The sequence below is a fragment of the Hylobates moloch genome, unplaced genomic scaffold (genome assembly GCF_009828535.3).
Source record: "Hylobates moloch isolate HMO894 unplaced genomic scaffold, HMol_V3 SCAFFOLD_5, whole genome shotgun sequence".
In the NCBI taxonomy this organism is placed as follows: domain Eukaryota; kingdom Metazoa; phylum Chordata; class Mammalia; order Primates; family Hylobatidae; genus Hylobates; species Hylobates moloch.
The window spans coordinates 137143918-137168348 of NW_026652280.1; the positions used below are offsets into that span (position 1 = coordinate 137143918).

The window sequence follows — 24431 nt, forward strand, 5'->3', positions numbered from 1 at the left end:
CACATGTCACACATTATTTGTGGGAGAATTAGATAATGTCTGTGCAACTCTCAAGGGAGAAAACACAAATGCAAGCCTATCCTTGGTCTCAGACTCTGGTCCATGTCCCTTTTGCTTTTGTTGGTTTCAATTTGTAGCTGTTCAATGTAATAAGCTCTAACTGTGAGCATAAAATTTTTCTGAGTTCCATGTCTTCTAAAGAGTCATTGAACCTGAGGATGGCCTTGGGGTCTCTTGATCCCACTTTGTTGTCAAAATGGGATTCACTAGAATGTCTCTGAATCATTGAAACATGGCAAAAGCATGCTCAGAAAAGGAAGGATGAGTGGTGCTTATAAGGTGGTCTTATTGTGCCCCGATTGAATAGTGTCTTAGTCTTCTTGAACTATAGTCCTTAGATAACATTGAATGGGATTCTTGTTACAGGCTTCAAATATATCTGAAATAGATCTATCCAGTTTTGAAAGTATCAGATTTGACCTGATATGCAATACAGGATATTGAAAACTCTAAAATTGTCTTCATTTCTTTACAGATCTGGGTGAACCACTCTATAAAGCACAGAGAAAAATTCTTTCTTTGATATAGTTTTATAGAGACTGTGATACATGAAGTTACAGATTTGCGTGAGGTTATAGGTTTGTCTGAGTCACTGTATAAAGCACAGAAAAAAAACTTCTATCTTTGGCCCAGTTTCACAGAGACTGTAAGACATGAGGTCTAGAGAAGGACACTGTACCAGGAAAATTTCTTTTCTTCTCATAGCTTTAATTTAATTTAATTTAATTTAATTTTTTGAGACAGAGCTTCACTCTGTCGCCCAGGCTCTGTTGCCCTGGACGAAGTGCAATGGCGCAATCTCGGCTCACTGCAACCTCCGCCTCCTGGGTTCAAGTGATTCTCCTGCCTCAGCCTCCTGTGTAGCTGGGATTACAGGCGTGTGCCACAACACTTGGTTAATTTTTGTATTTTTAGTAAAGGCAGGGTTTCGCCATGTTGGCCAGGCTGGTCTCAAACTTCTGACCTCAAGTGATCTGCCTGCTTCGGCCTCCCAAGTTGCTGAGATTATAGGTGTGAGCCACTGCACCTGGCCTCATAGCCTTTAAACCATCTCAGAGACCTTAATCTGGTGTCGAAAATTCAAACAACTTATTACCACTGATCTCTGGAAAGTTCATGAGATTTTATCAATTGAAAATAATCACTCATGCATCATCCTATTGTTTTTATAAAAGAAGCTTATTTAGCACAATCTATGCCTGAACGTACTCCCAAGGAGATGTACAGAAAAATAAGGTATCTGTCTTCAAACAAACTTTACCTTTAAATTTCAAACAAATACTATATTGCAATAAGTTCATGTGTGCCAAGACTATAATTACAACCTGGAAGCCCTAGCTCCCTATTTTAACAGGCATTTTATGATGACTTTCCATGATCTACGTACCATGAGCAACTTGGATCCTGATTCCAAGGGTCCTTGAAATATTTGGGTGTTTGTATTTCCCTAGTATAGGGGTATCTAGTAAATGGCTCCAGAGGTTTCCAAGGAGGAGAACTTGGGAAATCATTATCATTTATTTGGGTCCTGGAGTTGCAGTGTCCTTTTCCTGGGGTACTGCCCTCCACTCCAGCTGAGTTCAGGGTCTGAAATTAGCTCAGATCAAGGCTATGGATGTGACACTTTATCGGGGCTACCTCTTAACATCCTGGTAGACAGCATTTATTTCACTTGATTGTTTTCTTCCCATCCCATTTAACCCTATAGCTGATCCATTGTATTGGCCATCTTCAGAATTATCTCCGTCAGGCCTAGCAGTCTGCCACTCATTACTATAACTGAATCTTGTTAGATTCTAACAATTAAGGGTCAACACCAGGCCTCTATGTGTCTGGGTCTATCATCCCCCATCAGGGGGTTCAGTTCTGGAAAGGCACATTGTCCTTTCTATCTGAGCCTACCACAAAGACCACTACTGACAAGGTTGGCAGGATCCTTCCTATCAGTGCTTAATCTTAATGTTTGGTAATTTATGCTTCTAACACCTTAAAACTTGAATTCAGAGAAAGGAAGTAGAGGCTACTGTAGCTGAGATTTCAAAGGCCACAGAAAAGTGTATGCCTTAGTCTCGAAACAAATAGAAGGGATCAAAAAACCAGGCCAAAATGAAAACAAGAATAGGATGCAAATTTTTTGCATTCTAGTACTCAGATCTTAGTCTTAGACTCCTCATTGGGCTGGCTGACGTAATTCCTAGAAGCAACAAGCAATTTCATCATCTGATAGCCAATTTCACTATTTTTTTAATTGTTATCATTATTAGCATTGTCTCTTACATTTTCTTATTTATTTCTGAATCGGTAAAATAAGATTTCTTTACAAAATTCAAGAGTATAAAGTGAAGAGTATGTGTTTCTTCAACCCCTACATTCACCTGGTTCTTCCCAGAAGTAGCCAATAATAATAGATTTTGATTAATCTTTCCAGAGATATATTTGCATGCTTGCATATAATAATTGCATTTTTTCCTTGGTGATAAGATAATCTACATTGCTTTACAACCTGTTTTTTTTTTTTCATTTTATAATATCTCTTCAAGACCATTCTTTACTGGTACAAATAGAGCTTCATTGTCAATTTGTTTACTGGCTATATAATATTCCAGTACACGCACATACTAAAATTTATCTTATCAATCTAATGTGAAGGACATTCAAGTACATTCCAATATTTTGCCATTAAAAGCAATGCCTCAGTGGACCTCTTGTATGTAAATGATTTTTCAAAATTATATTTCCTAAAAGTGAACAAGATTTTTCAAAGCGTGTATGGATCTGTTCTATCTCATGTGGGCCAGGCACTGATATCCTCTAATAAGCACTTTTCATGTTTAAAACTTTGCTAAATGAGGGCTGGGCGTGGTGGCTCATGCCTGTAATCCCAGCACTTTGGGAGGCCGAGGCGGGTGGATCATTTGAGGTCAACAGTTCGAGACCAGCCTGGCCAACATGGTGAAACCCCGTCTCTACTGAAAATACAAAAATTAGCTGGGTGTGGTGGTGTGCACCTATAATCCCAGCTACTAGGGCGCTGAGGCAGGTGAATCTCTTGAACCCGGGAGGCAGAGGTTGCAGTGAGCTGAGATTGCACCACTGTACTCCAGCCTAGGCGACAGAGTAAGATTCTGTCTGAAAACAAACAAACAAACAAACAAAAAAAACTTGCTGAATGAAAATGAAAAACATACAGATCAAAAATAGTCCAAAGCATATATGTACAATCTATAATATCCTTAAAAGGGGAGCTTATGCTTTTTAAAGAGTGAGCTCACACCTTTGACACCATGACCAATTAATTTAGCAGGGGCAGACAATACTGCAGTTAGCTCGTCGGCAAGTGTGTCCAAGGTTCGTGCAATCCAGGGAGTATCATCATTTTTTGTAGCATCAATCATACGTTTAAATTGACTTATCTCTGCATTCATCTCCTCAGATTTCTTCTTAAATCCTTCATGAAGCCAATCATTTTGGACCTAAAGACAATGTAGGAAGGAAAGTAAATTTTTAAAAATCCCTATTCTTTTAAGGCTTATATTTTGTATTTAAAACCTGTGTGAAACTTTCTTTATTTTACTCCTAAAAACATTTTCTCAATTATTAGAGGAGAACTCGGACCTAGACATTGTGAGCAAGCATAGTTTACAACTTTACTAATATCCACCCACCATTATGGTTTTGCTATGGTGCTAACCTAGGTATGAGGACAAATTCTACATGTTCCTGCCCAAAAGATGCCAGTTGGGAGGTAGCCATTGGTCTGATTGCATAAATTCTCAGTCCCAATTGGGCAGCATGGTCACCCACATTGTAGGAATAACAGAAACTTATAAGCTGATGTAGAAATCCCTTATGAGAGAACTTTCAGATGGACAATGCAAGAATTCTCCCTACACTGCGTGCTAATTTGGGCAGGCTACCTACACAGGGTGACAACTGCAGCAAGTTTAGAAACTGTCCCTTTCCTGTCCTTTTAAGTCTGGAAATTTCTAAGAGTTGTATGTCAGCATGGATCTACCTCAGGGTGTTTGGATGGTAGTAGAACTCCTGGTAATATGTGGTCTTGGTGAAGGAAACCAGCTGCTGTTCACATCAAATACATTGTATGGAATATATGTTTAACCTCTTGAGATTACTTTTAAAATCTCCCAAAACAGCAGCTCCAACCCTATTTATATTCCCCAAGGACTTGTAGGGATCATAGTCAACCTTACCTCTCCAGAATCTAAGTATAGAGAATATAGAGAAGAATTCCAAGTCTTACTGAAACAATTAAGAAGAAAAGGATTCAGGGCTTTTAGTGACTGCCAAGCAGCAAATGGTGATGTGTTTCCTTCCGTGATGTTGCTGTAACCTTCACCAGCCCTTCCTGAGGTACCTGGGCGAGGACCGTCTGGCCTGCTGAGGCCAAGGGCAGACTTACCTTCTGCGTGTGCTCCAACATCATAATCTGCTCTCTCAGTAGGTGTTCTCTCTCCATCTGCAGCTTCTCCTTCAATTGGGCTATGTTTTCCTTGAGACTCTTATCTTGAGCCTCCATCTGTTGCTGCTGCTCCTGTAATTTCTGTTTTAAAAGTTCCTGTTCCTTCTCAGCTGCCTCCTTCTTGGCCCGATCCACTGTTCCATGAAGGTATTAGAAAGAGAAGAAAATAATAGGTGAAGATTCATCTCCACTTTTCTGAGCTGAGACTAAACCAAATCTGAAAGGCAGGGTGAGAAATCACAGAATTCACCCAGGTCCACACCATTAAGAGCGCATTTGAGAATGTGATGGGAAAGGCTCTGCCTGTCTGGCCGATGTACAATCATAGCTCCCCTTGTTATTTTCAGATTTAGCAGAGTGTGTGTTCCACAGAAGAGAAAATTCCTCATTTTGGGAAGGTTTTCCTGTTAGATCTGTTAGACGGCATTGTATAAACGTACCCCTCCTGCTGTAAGCTGAGCCCTGCCCCATACCTGCTATTGCCTTCTCTCTATCAGTGAGGGCTTTATCTGACTGCAAGATGGATTTCTCTATCACCACCTGTGACTCCAGGAACCTCTGGAAGACCTCTTTTGCCTATGGAAGCAAGAAAAAGCACTTAGATTTCTTTGAAAATCTATGTTCTGGGTATTAGTGTTGCAAGAACAATTATGGTCTTGTAACTTTTGCTCTATGCCTAAAATTCTAAAGTGGCCCCCTACAAAGTGTGCGGGCTTTTTAGGGTGACCAGAGCCCCTCCTCAATTCCTGCTTCCGGTCTCCCTCCAGTGCCTTTCCCACTGCTATAATATCTCCCTGTACCTGTTTTGGGTTCCAGTCAGGAAGAACTATGTGCACAGGTGTACAAACTCCCAATCTCTGATGCTTATACATGTTTGTCTTCCAGTGTGCAATGCTGCCTCTAATCTATGCTGTTGCTTTCTCCTGCCACTTGCTGGCTAGAACTTTAGGCAAGTTATGTAATCATCCTTGGGTACTAAGTTCAGATCTGTAAAATTTCCAAAATAAAGGTGCTTCTTAAAGTCATTAGGAAGATTAAATTAAAATGTCTGGGGAAGAATTTAACAGTATACTGTAGGTAATAACAGCTCGTTGTGAGTTAGTTGTATTATTACTACTATTATGTGTATTACCACCACCTAGGTAGTAATTTTCATTCTGTCTCTCCTGGATTTCTGAATACTATACCCTTTGTTTTGGAATAAAAATTTTTATTCTAAGAAATAAATGTTAAGTAGTGGACATTGAAAGCTGAGGCGTTATGCTATCCCTCTGCTCTCTTATTACCCATGGCTGGTGCTGAAGACTCTATTCACTCTATCCTATAAACTTCCTCATGCTCCCCTTATTCCTCACCTTTACTCCTTTCCTGGGCACTTGCCAATAGTCCTGTTCAATCCTTTCCTTTGTTTCCGTGTAGAGCTTGTGCCCTCCAGGAACAGAGAAACTTCCTACTGAGATACTTTCCATTAGCCCCTTTGAGAGCTCATTGAGTTTAGCCTGGCAGTATTGAACAGATGACTCTTCATTCTGCAGCAAGAAATCCCCCTTCTTATTCCTTGTGGCTTCCTGCAAGGGAAATGTAGAGAGATGTCACCAGAAGAAACATGGAGGAGATGAAATTCTAAAGAATCTGGTGGAAGAGTCAGTCTAACTGTGGTCCTCATGAGAAAAACATTCTAGTGGAATAGATGTGGAATCAGAAACACAAAACTTCATTCATTTACAATGCTAGAAATTCTCTTCAAGGCTATGGAAAAGTTCATTAATCTTCCTGAGCTTCAGGTTCCTCATCTGTGACATGATGGGCCTACATTCCATAATCTGTATGGTTTGTTGCAATGGTATCATCCTGTGTTCCTGTCCTCAATGGTACAAGGATACAAGAAGGAGCAATGTAAGTTGAACAATGGCCCGGAATTCAGATCTGGTAAGAGAATCTTTGTTTCCTGGGAAAGGTAGACTATGCATAGAAAAAGTGCACTGCTCAGGGATGACTTGTGCATGTTCAGAGCAGTCCTGGAATCCTTAGAAGTATTCACTTAAGGAGGATCTTAAGTGATCTGTATTGATTTTACCTCAGTTATCAGAAGGTTTTCTAGTTAAGTGCTTAAGGTTTGGGGAGATAAAAGAGGGATATGTAGTCTTTTGAAACTCTATCCCTCATGAGAATCCACGATAAGTTATTCCTCAGTGACAGATGAGCATTGGTGACAATAAAGGCAACTATAGGCTTCATTCTTCAAGGGGAAGGATGATGAACAGTAATGACTAAGGCAAATTACCATGAGCTTCTTCTGGAATTCCTGATTTTCATCCTTGAAGGAGTGCTCCATGAAGATTGCAATGGCTTCCCTCTCACAGGCCGCATGCACGTCCAGTAGCTCCTGGAGCGTGTCTGTGGGGAGCTTCACTCGCTGGGCCATCTGCTGGCTGTAGTAGTCAGCTGCCCTCTGCATGGCCGCTGAGTTCTCACGCTGGGCCAGAGTTATCACTGCATTCTCCAGACAAGGCACTGCTCCACTGTTGATGGCCTCTACATAAGTCACTGCCAGAGTTCCCAGACCTAAATGAACCAGGAGATTTAGGGGCTAAATATGAAATTAAAGCTCAATGGGATCCTAGGCTACATTTCTGAGCACACACATGCACGTACATACACGCATGTGCACACATGCAAACACATACACCCACATCCCTACCTCCTTCTGCTATTATCACTTTTATTTTCATAATGACTCTTCAATTTTATGGATCTCCAGTCCACAGTGCTAAAAAATTTAAATATCTACTTGTATCTAACATACTAGAGGGTATACAAGAGGTACAATTTCTCATTTAAAAAATTACAAGAAAAGTAGTTTACACAGATAAAATGAGGCAGGGTAAATCATATAACATTTATTCCTAATTCTGAAGCTACCAATGTATTTTCAGGGAATTATGGGCTAATATTTATTTCTAGACTTTTTTTTTTTATTTTGAGGCCCAGGCTGGAGTGCAGTGGTGTGATCTTGGCTCACTGCAACCTCTGCCTCCCAGACTCAAGCGATTCTCCTGCCTCAGCCTCCTAAGTAGCTGGGACTACAGGCATGTGCCACCATGCCTAACTAGTTTTTGTATTTTTTGTAGAGATGGGGTTTCACCATGTTGTCCAGGCTGGTCTCAAACTCCTGAGCTCAAGCGATCTGCGTGCCTCTGCCTCCCAAAGTACTGGGATTACAGATGTGAACCACCACCCCCAGCCTTCTAGACGTTTTTAAACTTGAACATATCTTTTCTATTCTCTTGGCAAAGAATACTGAACACATAGGACTTAGAAAATATTTCCCCTAAGAAAATATTATATGTGTTTTTATATTCAGTTAATTATTTTATCAGTGGGGGATTTTTTTTCAGATATGTGGAAGCCACAGATATCAGTGACAGAGTTTGCAATATTGGAGAGGAATTTGTAAATTGCAATAAGTGTGATAATTATACACATCTCTTCACTGAGTGTGAATACCTGTGTACACATAGTTTTTCTATATGGAATCTAACAAAAATTCTGAGAAACCCATTATACAATATATTCAACACACATGAGGCCCCACAGAAATGTAAAAAGGAGACTCACGATTCCCAGTGACTGTGATTCCCTCCCTGAGGGTCTTGGTTCTTGCATGCGTCAAGATGTAAGAAGAGAAAATGTTTGTTTGTTCCTGGAATTTGGGATCCAGTTGCTTTTCTGACACCTTCTCAATATTGGCTAGAAGGTCTTTGTCATTTGTTGGCCGGTCAAAGACAAAACACTTCCGTTTTGGAAAGAAACGCCTGATGCACTCCCTTGGCAAATTGGATGTTTGAACTCTGGGATTCTTGCCTGAGGGATAAGAAAAACAGAGAATATAGTGAAAACAGTCTTTTTATAAGGGAGCTAAAGGTATTTTTGATAGGGTTTATTGTCTTTTTGCCGTCTCCTACGCTTACAGACCTCCTTTAACATAAAAATTAAATACTTCTGTGCACATGAAACTTGTACCAGTGATAAAATGCTGGCAGGAAACTTTGGGAGATATCTTACCCAAGTACCAACAAAACCCATGGCTAGTATCTGTAGACCTGAACATAGTGCTGAGTATAAAGTAATTGTTATGAGATGTTTACTAAATGAATGCCTGAATTAATGAAATATCAAATGTAAATTCTTGTCCACTTCATTCCATGTAGAAACTGAGCTGTGGGACCAAAAGAAGAGCCAGAAATAAACTATCCAGGATAAATATTATAAGTAGCAACATTTGGAATACTAAAAAAGATACCATGATTATTTAAGAAAACCACATTGATGCTGAAAGAATTTGTATAGTGTTAGCTATTTTTTAGTAAAATCCTCTGAAGACTAAATGTAACAAGAATATAATCTTTTATTGTTTTGTTGTTTTGAGACGAGGTCTTGCTCTATTGCCCAGGCTAGAGGGCAGTGGCACAATCACGGCTTACTGCATCCTTGATTTCCTAGGCTCAAGTGATTCTTCCACCTTAGCCTCTTTAGTAGTTGAGACTATAGGTGTGCACCATGACACCAGCTGATTTGTTCTAGTTTTTATAGAGACAGGGTCTCACTATGTTGCCCAGTCTGGTCTTAAACTCCTGAGCTCAAATAATCCTTTCACCTCTTCCTTCCAAAGTGCTGACACTACAGGTGTGAGTCACCGTGCCCAGCCAAGAATGTAGTTTTAAGATAATCATCACTTCTTTATAAACTCTTAAGAGCAAAAGACTGTATTCGATTTGACAGTGTTGCTCTTCTGCCTATGAATTTTTAAGAAATGTTTCAAGAAAGCATAAATAGAAAAATGAAAGCAACAATGAGTTCACTGGAATTGATATTTCTCATAAGGTTTTATCAGATACACACTCAGATAAATGTAACCCATTAAAACAATTATTATGAAATTCTAGCATGGATACATATGTTGGGTTTAAGAGAAAAATCATAACATAGAAAGTAAAGTGAATATTCCGACAATTATCAGAAATTTTGAAAAGGCACAGGTTGTAAAGACGTGCTTCTTCAGGTTGCTTTAGAACACAAAATCATTTTTGTAGATGATATAACTATATGGGTATTGAAAAGTTATATCCCTCCATGAGAAGAATAATATCTGTGTAACATGTTGATGTATTTTGGATGTGTGTCCCCTCCAAATCTCATGTTGAAATGTGACCCCATAATGTTGGAGGTGGGCCTAGTGGGAGGTATTTGGGTCACAGGGGCAGATTTCTCATGAATACCTTGGTACCATCCTTGTGGTAATGAGTTCACACAAGATCTGGTTGTTAAAATCTGAGACCACCCCCCTCTGTTGTTCCCTTTCTCACCATGTGACACACCAGCTGCCCCCTTCACTTTCCACCATTAGTAAAAGCTTCCTGGGGTCCTGACTAGAAGCAGATGCTGGTGCCATGCTTGTACAGCCTGCAGAACTATGAGCCAAATAAACTTCTTTATAAATTACCCAGGCTCAGGCATTCCTTTATAGCAATGCAAAATGGACTAACACACACATTTATATTTTTATTAGATAGGCTTTTCATTGTAATTTCATGTCTAACAATTATCTGGTCAATCATTTTCTAAACACAGAAAAGCAGAGGGCAAAACACGGATCACAAGCGTCTTGTTTTTAGAAAGTCTTAGCACCCATTGTAATCTGAATGCTAAGGTACTAATTGTACAAAGAACAAATCTGTCTTGAATAATTTATCTGCACTTTAGACTCTACTTTTCTTAAGTGGACTAGGCTCCATTCCTAGAGCTCTTCAACATAACCCTCAGTCCCTGTTTCTACAGACCTCAATCTAGTCTCAAATACAAATGAAACCCCAGAGATGATGGGCAGTGTGTAGCAGATCACACACCCAGTGGACCACCCACAACCCAGGCCACATTCTGATACCTTGAATCAGCTTCAAGGCATTCTCCAGGTATTCATCTTCTGTGATAGGGTGACCGTTCAACTTCAGCTCCAGAGTGAAATCCCGTACTGTCCAAATAAAGTCTGGAAAGAAACTCACAAACTCTGTGGAATCTTCTACTCCATCAGGCCTTGGGGAGGACTTTGCCTTAATTAGTTCTGTGAGCTCCGTCACATAACTAGGACTTAGGTAAGGAAAAGCAACTGTCTGCCCACAATTCACACATTTCTCTTATAAAAATATTATAAACACTCTCTTTTGCCTTGGGTTCCCTATGCTGCACCACAGGTAATTACATTAAAGGAAAGGAGGAAATGACTTGATCTCCATTCCTATAAAGTCAATGAAACCTGGTGGTTCTGTTCTGTTCTTGGAAGGATACTGCAGCTGCTCCAGGGCCTGGTGGTTGATGGTGCTCATGCTGTTGTAGATAAAGGTGCTGCACAGGAGCACAGCCAGGGCAAAGATCCAGGAGTCATTCTTAGGGTCACCCTAAAAAGCACATTAGAGCAAAGGACTTAGGAGTGTAGTCTTTAGAAATTCACTGAGACATTTATTTTGTCAGTCTTTCATTTATGATTTCAGCTAATGTACTTGCTGTACAAAGAAGATAAACATGAATGTAAACAACAGTTTGTTACAATATGTCTTCTAATTACAATTTCTTTACATATAAAAGGATTCTAATCTTCATAGGGTTTTTCTTTTCCTCAATTGGATGAAATAAGATGCATATATGGAAAAACTAGTACAATATCTGGTTTTCAGTTGGATATTCATGATGAGTGCTAACACTTCTTCAGTCTACACATATTTATTGGCCATGCATCACGTACAAAAACCATACCATAGTATGCATAACTGGGGATTGTAATTGTATTCAATTAAATTCAGCAAACACTTATAGGAAACTGAAGAATGTTTTTCACTGTTCTTATGTTTAGAAAAGCAAATTTAATAAATTTACTCTCAAGATGACTATTTCAAAGCTGTGACAAATATTCATAATGATGAATTCAATAAAAATGACAATATTTATAGATAACATCTTAGTAATGTACATAAGAAGTGGAACCCATAGCTGTAATGTTAAATTAAAAATTACAAGTCTATCCAGGAAGATAAGAGCTATGAAAATTGACGAGTGTATGTGATATGAAGGTTTCCTGGAAGTCATGAGCTGAATGTTAAAAAATTGATAGAATGTGGATTTGAAGAAATGAAGGTGATTTTGCAAGTAGAAAGACCCACAGAAACAAAATTAGAGATCGTAGATTTCAGGAGTCTTTGCAATAAGAATAGAGTTTATTGGACTGACTGAGCAGAGGGTAAGTGCAGAAGATAAGACTGAATAGGGAGCTCCAGTACCTGGTTGATTAAGGACACTAAAGGTCAGGCTAAATTTGTTTTTATAAACTATAGCATGTCTAAATTATAGATAGTCCAGGAATTATTTCTATCCTAAAAAGCATGTGTAACTGGTTCCTAAAGCAAATATAAAAACTGAGATCTAGAGATTTCTACATGATTCCAGCAGATTCTATATGGGATTTTGGAGGTAGGAAGAATAGCCTATTCATTTTTTTATGTCCCCCAATCCTTAATTTTTAAAAAAGTAATCAATGAGGATTCTTCTTAGAAGTGGGACTCGTGACAAACAATAAACTATTTAGACAGGAGTATATCACTGTTTGATAGATGACTTTAAGGTATCTATAAAAATCCCAAAGGCATTTTGTTTATTATTATTCTTTTTTGTAGAGATGGGCTTTCACTATGTGGCCCACAGTGGTTTCTAACTCCTAGCCTCAAGCCACCTCCACTGTCTCAACCTGGCCCCAATAATATTCTTAAATAAATATAAAAAACAATCCTAAAATTAATACAGAATCACAAAATGCCCTGAATAATCAAAGTAATCTTGAACCAGAAGAACAAAGCTGGGTTCATCATATTTCTTAATTTCAATATACAGTGCAAAGCCACAGTAGTCAAAATAGTATGATACTGGCATAAAAACAGACATATAGATCAATGGAACAGACTAGACAATGCACAAATAAATGTATACATCCACAGCGAACTCATTTTTGACTAATGTCCTGAGTACATTGAAGAAAGGATGGTCTCCTCAATAAATGGTGCTGGGAAAACAGATATCCACATGTATGCAGAAGAGCAATATTTGATCCTATTGCACACCATACACAAAAACAACTGAAAATGGATTAAAGACTTAAATGGAAAACCAGAAACTAGATCCAGAAATCCCACTACTGTGTATATATCCAAGGAAAATGAAATGACTATGTCAAAGAGATATCTGTTCTTTTATATTTATTGCTGTACTATTCACAATAGCCAAGGCATGGAGTCAATCTGTTTCCATCAACAGATGAATGAATTTTAAAAAATGTGAAATCTATACACAATGAAATACTATTAAGCCTTCAAAAAGAAGGAAATCCTGTCATTGGCAACAACCTGGAGGAATCTAGAGGATGTTAAGCTAAGTTAAATAAACCAGGCACAGAAAGACAAACACGGCATGATTTTATTTATATGTGAAATCTAAAAGAGTTGAACTCATAGCAGTAGAAAGTAGAATGGTGGTTACGAGGGGCTAGTGGAGAGGGGAAAAGGAAAGTCGGAAAATGTTAGTCAAAGGATGCAAAATTTTAGTTAGATAGAAGGAGAAAAAAAAGATATGTAGCCGTAAAAATACCAGAAGAATATACAGGGAAAAAACTTGACATTGGTTTGGGCAATGATGTTTTTGGATATGACACCAAAAGCACAGGTGACAAAACCAAAATTAGACAAGTGGGACTGCATCAAATTAAAATGCTTCAGGTAACAAAGGAAACAATCAGCAGAGTGGAAATGCAACCAATGGAATTGGAGAGAAATATTTGCAAACCATATATTTGATAAGGGGCTAATACCCAAAATATATGAGGAACATATATAACTCAATAGCAAAAAAAACCCTTATACCTCATTAAAAATGAGCAAAGGTGCTGCAATAACTTATGTGTGCATGTGTCTTTATAATAGAATGATTTATGTTCCTTTGGGTATATACACAGTAATGGGATTGCTGGGTTGAATGGTAGTTCTGTCTTTAGCTCTCCAAGGAATTGCCATACTGTCTTCCACAATGGTTGAACTAATTTACACTTCCACTAATGGTGTAAAAGCCCACAGCCTCACCAGTATCCGTAATTTTTTGACTTTTTATTAATACCCTATTCTGACTGGTGTGAGATGGTATCTTACTGTGGTTTCCATTTGGATTTCTGTAATGATCAGTGATGTTGAGCTTTTTTTTCATATTATTGTTGGCCACATATATGTCTTGCTTTCATTACAGCACTGTTCATAATAGCAAAGACATGGAATCAACCTAAATGCCCATCAATGATAGACTGGATACATAAAATATGGTACATAAACACAATAAAATACTATGCAGCCATAAAGAAGAACAAAATCATGTCCTGCAGTTAATGTGCTGCACCCATTAACGCATCATTTACATTAGGTATATCTCCTAATGCTATCCCTCCCTGCTCCTGCCACCCCACGACAGGCCCTGGTGTGTGATGTTCCCCGCCCGGTGTCCAAGTGTTCTCATTGTTCAATTCCCACCTATGAGTGAGAACATGCGGAGTTTGGTTTTTTGTCCTTGCGATAGTTTGCTGAGAATGATAGTTTCCAGCTTCATCCATGTCCCTGCAAAGGACATGAACTCATCCTTTTGTATGGCTGCATAGTATTCCATGGTGTATATGTGCCACATTTTCTTAATCCAGTCTATCATTGATGGGCATCTGGGTTGGTTCCAAGTCTTTGCTACTGTGAATAGTGCCGCAATAAACATACGTGTGCATGTGTCTTTATAGCAGCATGATCTATAATCCTTTGGGTATATACCCAGTAATGAGATGGCTGGGTCAAATGGTATTTCTAGTTCTAGATCCTTGAGGAATCGCCACATTGTCTTCCACAATGGTTGAACTAGTTTACAGTCCCAGCAACAGTGTAAAAGTGTTCCTATTTCTCCACATCCTTTCCAGCACTTGTTGTTTCCTGACTTTTTAATGATCGCCATTCTAACTGGTGTGAGATGGTATCTCATTGTGGTTTTGATTTGCATTTCTCTGACGGCCAGTGATGATGAGCATTTTTTCACGTGTCTGTTGGGTGTATAAATGTCTTCTTTTGAGAAGTGGCTCTTCATATCCTTTGCCCACTTTTTGATGGGGTTGTTTTTTTCTTGTATATTTGTTTGAGTTCATTGTAGATTCTGGATATTAGCCGTTTGTCAGATGAGTCGATTGCAAAAATTTTCTCCCATTCTGTAGGTTGCCTGTTCACTCTGATGGTAGTTTCTTTTGCTGTGCAGAAGCTCTTTAGTTTAATTAGATCCCATTTGTCAATTTTGGCTTTTGTTGCCATTGCTTTTGGTGTTTTAGACATGAAGTCCTTGCCCATGCCTATGTCCTGAATGGTATTGCCTAGGTTCTCCTCTAGGGTTTTTATGGTTTTAGGCTTAACATTTAAGTCTTTAATCCATCTTGAATTAATTTTTGTATAAGGTGTAAGGAAGCAATCCAGTTTCAGCTTTCTACATATGGCTAGCCAGTTTTGCCAGCACCATTTATTAAATAGGGAATCCTTTCCCTATTTCTCGTTTTTGTCAGGTTTGTCAAAGATCAGATGGTTGTAGATTTTTGGTATTATTTCTGAGGGCTCTGTCCTGTTCCATTGGTCTATATCTCTGTTTTGGTACCAGTACCTTGCTATTTTGGTTACTGTAGCCTTGTAGTATAGTTTGAAGTCGGGTAGCATGATGCCTCCAACTTTGTTCTTTTGGCTTAGGACTGTCTTGGCGATGCGGGCTCTTTTTTGGTTCCATATGAACTTTAAAGTAGTTTTTCCAATTCTGTGAAGAAAGTCATTGGTAGCTTGATGGGGATGGCATTGAATCTATAAATTACCTTGGGCAGTATGGCCATTTCCACGATATTCATTCTTCCTATCCATGAGCATGGAATGCTCTTCCATTTGTTTGTGTCCTCTTTTATTTCATTGAGCAGTGGTTTGTAGTTCTCCTTGAAGAGGTCCTTCACATCCCTTGTAAGTTGGATTCCTAGGTATTTTATTCTCTTTGAAGCAATTGTGAATGGGAGTTCATTCATGATTTGGCTCTCTGTTTGTCTGTTATTGGTGTATAAGAATGCTTGTGATTTTTGTACATTGATTTTGTATCCTGAGACTTTGCTGAAGTTGCTTATCAGCTTAAGGAGATTTTGGGCTGAGATGATGGGGTTTTCTAGATACACAATCATGTCATCTGCAAACAGGGACAATTTGACTTCCTCATTTCCTAATTGAATACCCTTTATTTCTTTCTCCTGCCTTATTGCCCTGGCCAGAACTTCCAACACTATGTTGAATAGGAGTGGTGAGAGAGGGCATCCCTGTCTTGTGCCAGTTTTCGAAGGGAATGCTTTAAGTTTTTGCCCATTCAGTATGATATTGGCTGTGGGTTTGACATACATAGCTCTTATTATTTTGAGATACGTCCCATCAATGCCTAATTTATTGAGAGTTTTTAGCATGAAGAGCTGTTGAATTTTGTCAAAGGCCTTTTCTGCATCTATTGAGATAATCATGTGGTTTTTCTGTTTGGTTCTGTTTATGTGCTGGATTATGTTTATTGATTTGCATATGTTGAACCAGCCTTGCATCTCAGGGATGAAGCCCACTTGATCCTGGTGGATAAGCTTTTGATGTGCTGCTAGATTCGATTTGCCAGTATTTTATTGAGGATTTTTGCATCGATGTTCATCAGGGATATTGGTCTAAAATTTTCTTTTTTTGTTGTTGTGTCTCTGCCAGGCTTTGGTATCAGGATGATGCTGGCCTCATAAAATGAGTTAGGGAGGATTCCATCTTTTTCTATTGATTGGAATAGTTTCAGAAGGAATGGTACCAGCTCCTCCTTGTACCTCTGGTAGAATTCAGCTGTGAATCCGTCTATATATATTGAATCTCAAAAAAGGGAATTTTGTCATTTGCAACAACATAGATGAACACTGAGGTCATTATGCTAAGTGAAATAAGTCAGACATAGAAAGACAAATACTGCATGATCTCACTTATTTGTGGAATCTAAAATAGTCAAATAGTTAAACTCATAGCAGCAGAGTAGAAGGGTGGTTGCCAGGGGCTGGGGATGCGAGAAATGAAGAAATGTTGGTCAAAGAGTACAAAATTTCAGTTATGAAAAATAAATAAACTCTGGAGATCTACTGTACAGCAGTGTGACTATAAGTAACAATACTATATTGATTGTGACCTTCATTTCTGCTAAGAGGACAGATCTTAATTGTTCTTACCACACCAAAAAATAAAAAGAGAGCATAGAAAAAAGAAAATGGTAACTATGTGAGGTAATGGCTATATTATTGGCTGGGTTGTGGTGATCATGTCACAGTGTATACACATATCAAAACATTAAGTTGTACAGCTTAATTATGTGCAATGTTTATTTGTCAATTATACAACACTAAAGCAGAAAAATAAACAGAATTTCTAACGCCTGTTCGGGCAAAAATAAAGTGTATAGAAATTTAGAAACTATTCCCAAATAAGTCTCAAACTAAGACAATAAAAGAGAGAAATTATTTATTTCACCCATTCATAAGAAGCTAAATACCAAAAACTCATAACGCTTATTGTAGGAAGAACAAATACTTTTATATGACGAGCACAATCAGAAATGTCTCAAAGCCTTCCAGAATGCTCTGTGGGTAGTTGATGAGCTTCACCATGAGAAATATAAACTGAACTCTCTTAATTCCAACCCTCAACTGTACTCTTCACATGGTAGCTCAGAAGGTGGGTGAGAGGGCTCTCCTCATCTCCTGAGATTGGAGTCAATACCTCTTCTCTTTCTTATCAAGGCACTGTTATACACAAGTGTATGTGGTGAAAGCTGTGAGGTGCTGCCTGGATCACAGGTGTCAGCTCTCTTAATGAGAAAGTTTTCCAGAGCAGACTTCCAGTGATTGACCAGCACCAGGGATGAAGGCCTAGCACCCTTGTCCCAAAACATGATAACTTAAAAGGGCCATTCCAGCCACAGAGCTCCCTGTGGAATTGACAGAGGGCAGGGATTGCATTGCATTCCAATCTCCTCCCTCTCAGCAACCTGCTTCTTTCCCAGTCACACTATATCCTGAAGGCTGTTTGTGGGCAGGACCTTTACTTTGTTCACCAATGTCTATGCTACTCAGCCCAAAGGCCTGGAACTCAACTGCTTAATAACCTTTTATCACATTGAATGTAATCATTCACCACTGTGCCAAGAAATAAAAGAATGTTTTACCTAATATACCATGATATCTAACCTTGTCTAGAAGTGTGATTCAAACAGGTCAAAGTTTGCCTTATTCGCTATAGTTGGATTTCTAGTTTGCACAAATAGATCACAACAGTTCAATTACAAGGATCACGTCTGGAATAAAACGAACCTGTCTATGACTCTCTGTCTTACCTTTTCCACATCACCCAGACCTTCGGTATCCAGAAGGACCAGGGTGTGGTTTGGCTTGGAGGGGTGGGGCACGCACCACATCCAGATGCCCTTGGTTTCAGACTGCACCGTGGAGCCCAGAGGGAAGCCTGCAGGGAAGAGGAGGAAGCTAAGCACAGGGACAGCAGAGGAGCCAAGCCGCCCTGGGGCCACAACATCAGACTGGTTGGATTGTAACTACCCCAACATACATGATGGTGCTTTCTGTATTTCCTCAAGAATGGCTTACTTTGTGAATAATCTATATAAAAAAGCAAGGGACATTAAATGTGAGAATGATGCCAAGTAACAGCTCAAAATGGAGACAAAGAGAAATCTATGAATCAGACAAAAAGGAGGTCACTGATAACAGGAACATCTTAAAAAGTGGTGGGGTTCAAAGTCAGAGAAGAGTGAGTTGAAGAAAGACACGAGAAGGAAAAAACTCAAAAAGGGAAATTGAGATCTTTTTTTGCATGGAAAAGTGATTAAAAACTAAAACAAACACAAAAACAAAACAGAAGTTGGTGGCCACATGGGATGTGGAACTCAGGAAGGGTTTTCAAGATTATATAGATTAAAACATCTTTGTATGTTGATGGGAATATTACATGAGGAAAGCAAAATATGTTGTAAGACAAAGGAGACACAACTACAGGAGCCCAGGACTTGAATACACAAGGGAAGGTAGGATTCTGGGCACTAGTAATGTAGAGTTTCCTTAATGGGAATGAGGGAAAAAATATGAGAATGGATTATTGTAAGGTAGTGGTTTGGTGGTAAGAATTGGAATGAGAAGTTTGGTTTATTGAAAGGAATTGGAGTCTACCTTCATGTGCTCTGGGCTGGAGAATCAAGAAGCTGAGATATAGCTGGAATCAAGCAACTGGTCTGTGTCCCAGGATACCACTTACCATGATTCTGTCCTGCCAGATGGTTCATCAAGTAGGATTTCCCTGTACGGTACAGTCCTACAATGGCCACCACCACCACTGGCTGAGAAATCTTTTCAAGAATCTGTATAGCTTGCTGGTTCACCAACAGCTGCTCATTGTTGTTTTCCACCAGGCAAATGGGGGCCAACATTTTGGGTCCAGATTCCATGGCAACTGCCAACCTAGAAGAGCCTCCCAGTACAAATAACGTTACATTGTCATTCTCTGTCTCAGTGTTTCCCAAGCAACCATCAACATAGGACTAATGACACGTCTATGTTTCTACTGGACAACATGTAATCTAGCATTAGCTGACTGCAGAAGGCTTCTTTTATCACTCTCCCAAATCTGTAATGACGTTAAGTGATGAAACATGGAACATTATCTTCTTTAAAGTTTTACTTCAGTAGTACTATTAAAATCCAAGTAATTGTTACCATAATAGGGGGCCCACCAATACTCCAAGTCTTGTGATGCATGCCTTAAGTATCCGACCCCACTGACACAAAAATCTGCAAGTTAGAGATTATTATAGCCACAAATACACAAATGATATCATGAGTCTTACAAAGGATGAATGCAGAAATCATAGAACCCGGCTTACAAACCTGGACAATTGAGTAAAATAGCAGGCTAGGAAGTTCTAAGTCTTTCTCTCCTTGGAGACATCACAAAACAACTTTAAAAAAACGGCTAAAATGATCTTATAGGAGCTCTGGAAAACAGTCGTAAGTCTATAGCAATCAGGCAAATGTCCAATATTTTTAAAAGGCACATTCAAAATGGTAGGCGATTTCATGGCATTTTGTTTGCCAGTTCTGCCCACTCCACTCAGTGACATGGTCTTAGTTTGGAGGAGGTGGTTTTTCACTCCCCAGTTCTCTCCCTTGAAGTGGAGGGAGCAAAGAAGACCTTATTTGCAACACACTAACCTGACTGGGAGCTACCTCTTCTGGTTTCTGTTCTGCCTACCTTGGATTTCTGGTATGTCATACACAATGATTTCTTGTGTATGATACCAAAACCACTGGAAACAAGTGAAAAAAATTAGACACACCACACTTCATCGTAATTAAAAACTTTTGTGCATCAAAGAACACTATCAACAGAGTAAAAAGGCAACCTATGGAAAGGGAGAAAATATTTGCAAATCATGTTTCTGATAGAATACATAAAGAACTCCTAAAACTCAATAGCAACAATAGCCAAAAATAAAAATTCAAAAATGGATAGACTAGATGTTTCTCCAAAGAAGAAATGGCCAATAAGCACATGAAAACATGCTCAACATCATTAATCACCAGGTAAATGAAAATCAAAACTACAATGAGGTAACATGTTAGACCCACCCATTAGGACTATTATTTTTTAAAAAAAGCCCAAAACCTCAAAACAGAAAACAGGTGTTAGCTAGGATGTTGAGGATTTGGAACCTGTGTGCACTGTTTATGGAATGCAAACTGGTACTGTCATTATGAAAACAGTACGATGGTTCCTTGAAAAACCAAACATAGAATTAACATTTGATCAAGCAATTCTACTTCTACATATACACTCCAAAAAATTAAAGGCAGGGACTCACACAGGTATTTGTATATCAATGTTTATGGCAGCATTATGCACAATAGCCAAAAGATGAAAACAGCTCAAATGACTATAAACAGATGAATAAACAAAATGTTGTATATACCTACAATCAGCTATTATTCAGCCATAAAAATGTAGGAAATTATGACACATGCTACAACATGGATCACCTTGAAGACATTATTCCAAGTGAAATATGCCAGACACAAAAGAAGAAATATTGTATGAGGTACTAGAATAATCAAATACATTGAGACAGAAAGTAGAAGTGTAGCTACCATGGGCTGGGGGAGGAGGGAATGTAGAATCATTGTTTAAATGTAGAGAGACTCAGTTTACAATGATGAAGTTCTGGAGATGGCTGCACAACTAATGTCACCAAAGTATATTCTTAATTAGTAAAATAGTAATTTTATGAAGTATATTTTACCAACAAAAAAGAGAGTAAAAGACAAAAGCCTGGATAATCAGGCAACCTATTACTCTGTGTTATGCTACTGCAACCACTTATCTGTCAGAATAATCTACCTCAAAGACAGTGGTTATGCTATAAGGTTTTTGATCAACAACCTGCAGTAACTTTTGAATCATCATCATATACTGAAACTTGTTCTCTAATGCATCACTGTGACCTTATATGTTTGTCTTTTATCTACAGGTTTGGAAGAGTGATGAGAATAGAAGGGAGAAGGGAAAGGATCCACTATAGGATGAGGAAACTCTAGAGAATACCGGCTATCTTTCCAAAAGAGAAGCAGGAGAATGTCCAGAATCTAAAGAATTCAAGTACAGCCAGGCACGGTGGCTCACGCTTGTAATCCCAGCACTTTGGGAGGCCGAGGCGGGCGGATCACGAGGTGAGGAAATCGAGATCACGGTGAAACCACGTCTCTACTAAAAATACAAAAAAAACTAGCCGGGCGTGGTGGCGGGCGCCTGTAGTCCCAGCTACTCGGAGAGGCTGAGGCAGGAGAATGGCGTGAACCCGGGAGGCGGAGCTTGCAGTGAGCTGAGATTGCGCCACTGCACTCCAGCCTGGGCGACAGAGCGAGACTCCATCTCAAAAAAAAAAAAAAAAAGAATTCAAGTAGAGGCTGAAATACTTAGCCTAGAAGGGTCAGGTTCTCTGCAATTTACTCCCACAGATAAGAATAAGAATAACAATACATATAATATTACATATTATATAGAGAGATAAATTATAGATATCTAGAGAGATAAATTACGTACATATATATTAATAGATAAGTTAGATTTCTTTTTGAGAGATAAAGTCAATGTCACTTTTGGGTGAATCGAGATGAAAGGCATATGGGATTTAATTGTAATATTTTTAGAGGTGAAGTTTAATTCCATAAATTTAGTATTGAAAGTACAATTATTCTGTAGATCTCCTGGCACATTTTTATTGCCATTATATTAAAATGGTTTTCTATGATACCTGTATTTCCTTATAATTAGAAAAATGTAAACATAATATTGTCTTCAAATGTCTCAAATACTCAGTTTTGAATTGATATGTCAAACATTCAAGATGCATCTAATGCCACCAAAAATACCAGCTCTATCATTCACTACTTATGTGGCCTTGACCAAGGAGCTTCATCTAGCTGAGCCTGTTAATTATAGGGGCCTGTGAGTTAAATCATACATCCAACCTGGAGGGTGTTTTGATAATAAAATGAGACATTATAAGTATATATCTTTGCATAGCATGCACCACAAAATAGGATTTCAGTAAATGTTGAATTAAATGGAGGTTACTACAATAATTACAATAACAATTGGTCCATTAGATTATATATTTCAACAAAATATACAAACTATAAGTTACTAAGAAACAAAAACTGCAAATAAATTTTTCACGGGAGCAAAACTGTAAAGTTCAAGCACGCTGTTGCTGTACAACCTGCTCTTGTCTGATTCTTCACTGAGGGGAGTAAGGAAAATGGAGATCAAACACGAGGTCCTGATTTCCACAATGAAATGCATTGTAATGGGATGTGTAACGTGTTCATCACATTATAGTGACTGCAACTGTACGGTCCCTTCTTTAAAGTGAACAACAAAGGCAGCTCTAGGAAGATGTGGCTGCTCCCGCAAACAACTTTATATAAACCAGGCCTCTGGTTTCTTAGCTGTGTGGGAACCACAGACCTTTTAACTTCTACTAAATGAAATACAGCTGTTCAATCCTATTCAGGACTGGTTTTCACACTCTGATGTACATAAGAATCACCTGATCACTCTGATGATAGTTTCTTTTGCTGTGCAGAAGCTCTTTAGTTTAATTAGATCCCATTCTCAGCAAACTAACACAGGAACAGAAAACCAAAAACTGCATGTTCTAACTGGTAAGTGGGAGTTGAACAATGAGAACACATGGACACGGGGTGGGGTGGGGGGGGGGGGGGGGAAACTCACACACTGGGGCCTGTCGGTGGGTGGAGGGCAAGGGGAGGGACAGCATTAGGACAAATACCTGATGGATGCGGGGCTTAAAACCTAAATGACGGATTGATAGGTGCAGCAAACCACCATAAGACATGGTGGTTTTAAAAAAAATCTTTTTGATTTTAAACATAGTTTCTATTCTTCATCTTTTTTTTTTTTTTTAAATCACCTGAGAGGATTGTTCAAACCCAGATTCCCAGGCCTAAGTATCTATCTGTTTAGCAAGAGCTACAAGTGACTCTGATGTTCCTATGGGAAACTAACACCCCCGCCCCACGCACACACAGAGTTTGGACTATATAATTATTTTTAAGTAATAAAGACCAGTGATGTGGGGCCTAAGTTTATTTCTATGTAGAGATCTATAGAGCTCTTATTCTGAAGCTTTCCTAAGTGTGACCACTAGAAAGATAGACAAGAAACTCTCCCTTCCAGTATAATTGTGTGGAAGCTCCTTGTTCTCTGCATTCTGGGGCCTGCCGCAGGACCTGAGAGAGATAGCCAGGCAGGCGCCCACCGGGGCTCATTCCAGGCCACTCGCTGCTGTCCTGAGTTGATGATCAGGGAACAGCACATCCAGAGGGACGCGGCGTGCCTGGCTGTCATTGGTTCAGGTGGAGAAGCTGAGCTTCCCCAGAACTAAAGCCAGCCACAGGCTCCTGCAGGCCAGGCAGCAGGCACCCTGCACTTCCTGCCCATTTCTCAGTTGCCACTCTGAATCAGAAACCAAGTCTTGAGTTAGGAACTAAGTTGCATTTAAAAGAAAGTGTACATACCTGCTCTACAGCACTGCAGGTCCAAGAACAGCTTTCAGTTCCCTCACTCACCTCTTGTTTTCTTTCCTCCTTTTACTTTTCTGTTCTTTCCTTTATAAAAGGAAAAAAAAGCTGAGTAAGCTAGTTGTTTCCAAAATGGGATGGGGCAGTAAAAATAAACTTGGAAGTAAAATTAATCCATGCTATTAACAAAGCGTTAGCAGAGCCAGGCCTGAATCATCTGATGTGAGTTTGAGCATGGGTGTTGGGTGCAGGGGTGAGAGGAGGTCAGAAAAAGCCACAGATACTGCACAGTCACACCTTAGCAAGCACAGTCCTGTCAGCTTTCTTTTGTCTTTCCCATCTTAGAAGGCTTCACAGGCTTTCTTCTTGATACCATTCCCAGGTGGCTTTAGTTTCCTAGGCACACAAGAAAAACAGGAAATCTACAGTAGTCACATAAGCAAAGCTTTAGAAACCAAGAATATTTTAAGCATTTTTCTCTTAGTGGGAATTCTTGAGTTCTGGGGTCTTTAGTTAGTGAAGAACTTTTGATATTTTAAATATGTTCACACATGCGCACACACACACACACACACACACACAGAGGAG

At 39.1% G+C, this 24431-nt stretch overlaps 1 protein-coding gene across 2 annotated transcripts; it reads right to left on the bottom strand.

The window, feature by feature from the left end:
• Window positions 1–573: 573 nt before the first annotated feature.
• On the bottom strand, window positions 574–23909 carry GBP6 (guanylate binding protein family member 6). Of its 2 annotated transcripts, XM_032155422.2 has the most exons (11): window positions 23841–23909; window positions 19003–19215; window positions 18071–18198; window positions 10886–10995; window positions 10485–10681; window positions 8159–8404; window positions 6825–7105; window positions 5896–6108; window positions 5014–5116; window positions 4481–4674; window positions 574–3533 (listed from the first exon to the last, which is right to left on the bottom strand). In XM_032155422.2, the coding sequence occupies exons 2-11, from the start codon at window positions 19190–19192 to the stop codon at window positions 3294–3296; spliced, it is 1902 nt and encodes a 633-aa protein (XP_032011313.1). In that variant the 5' UTR covers window positions 19193–19215; window positions 23841–23909; the 3' UTR covers window positions 574–3293. The 2 variants fall into 2 exon arrangements, with proteins under 2 accessions (XP_032011313.1, XP_032011314.1); XM_032155423.2 differs by lacking the exons at window positions 18071–18198; window positions 19003–19215.
• Between the last annotated feature and the right edge of the window lie 522 nt (window positions 23910–24431).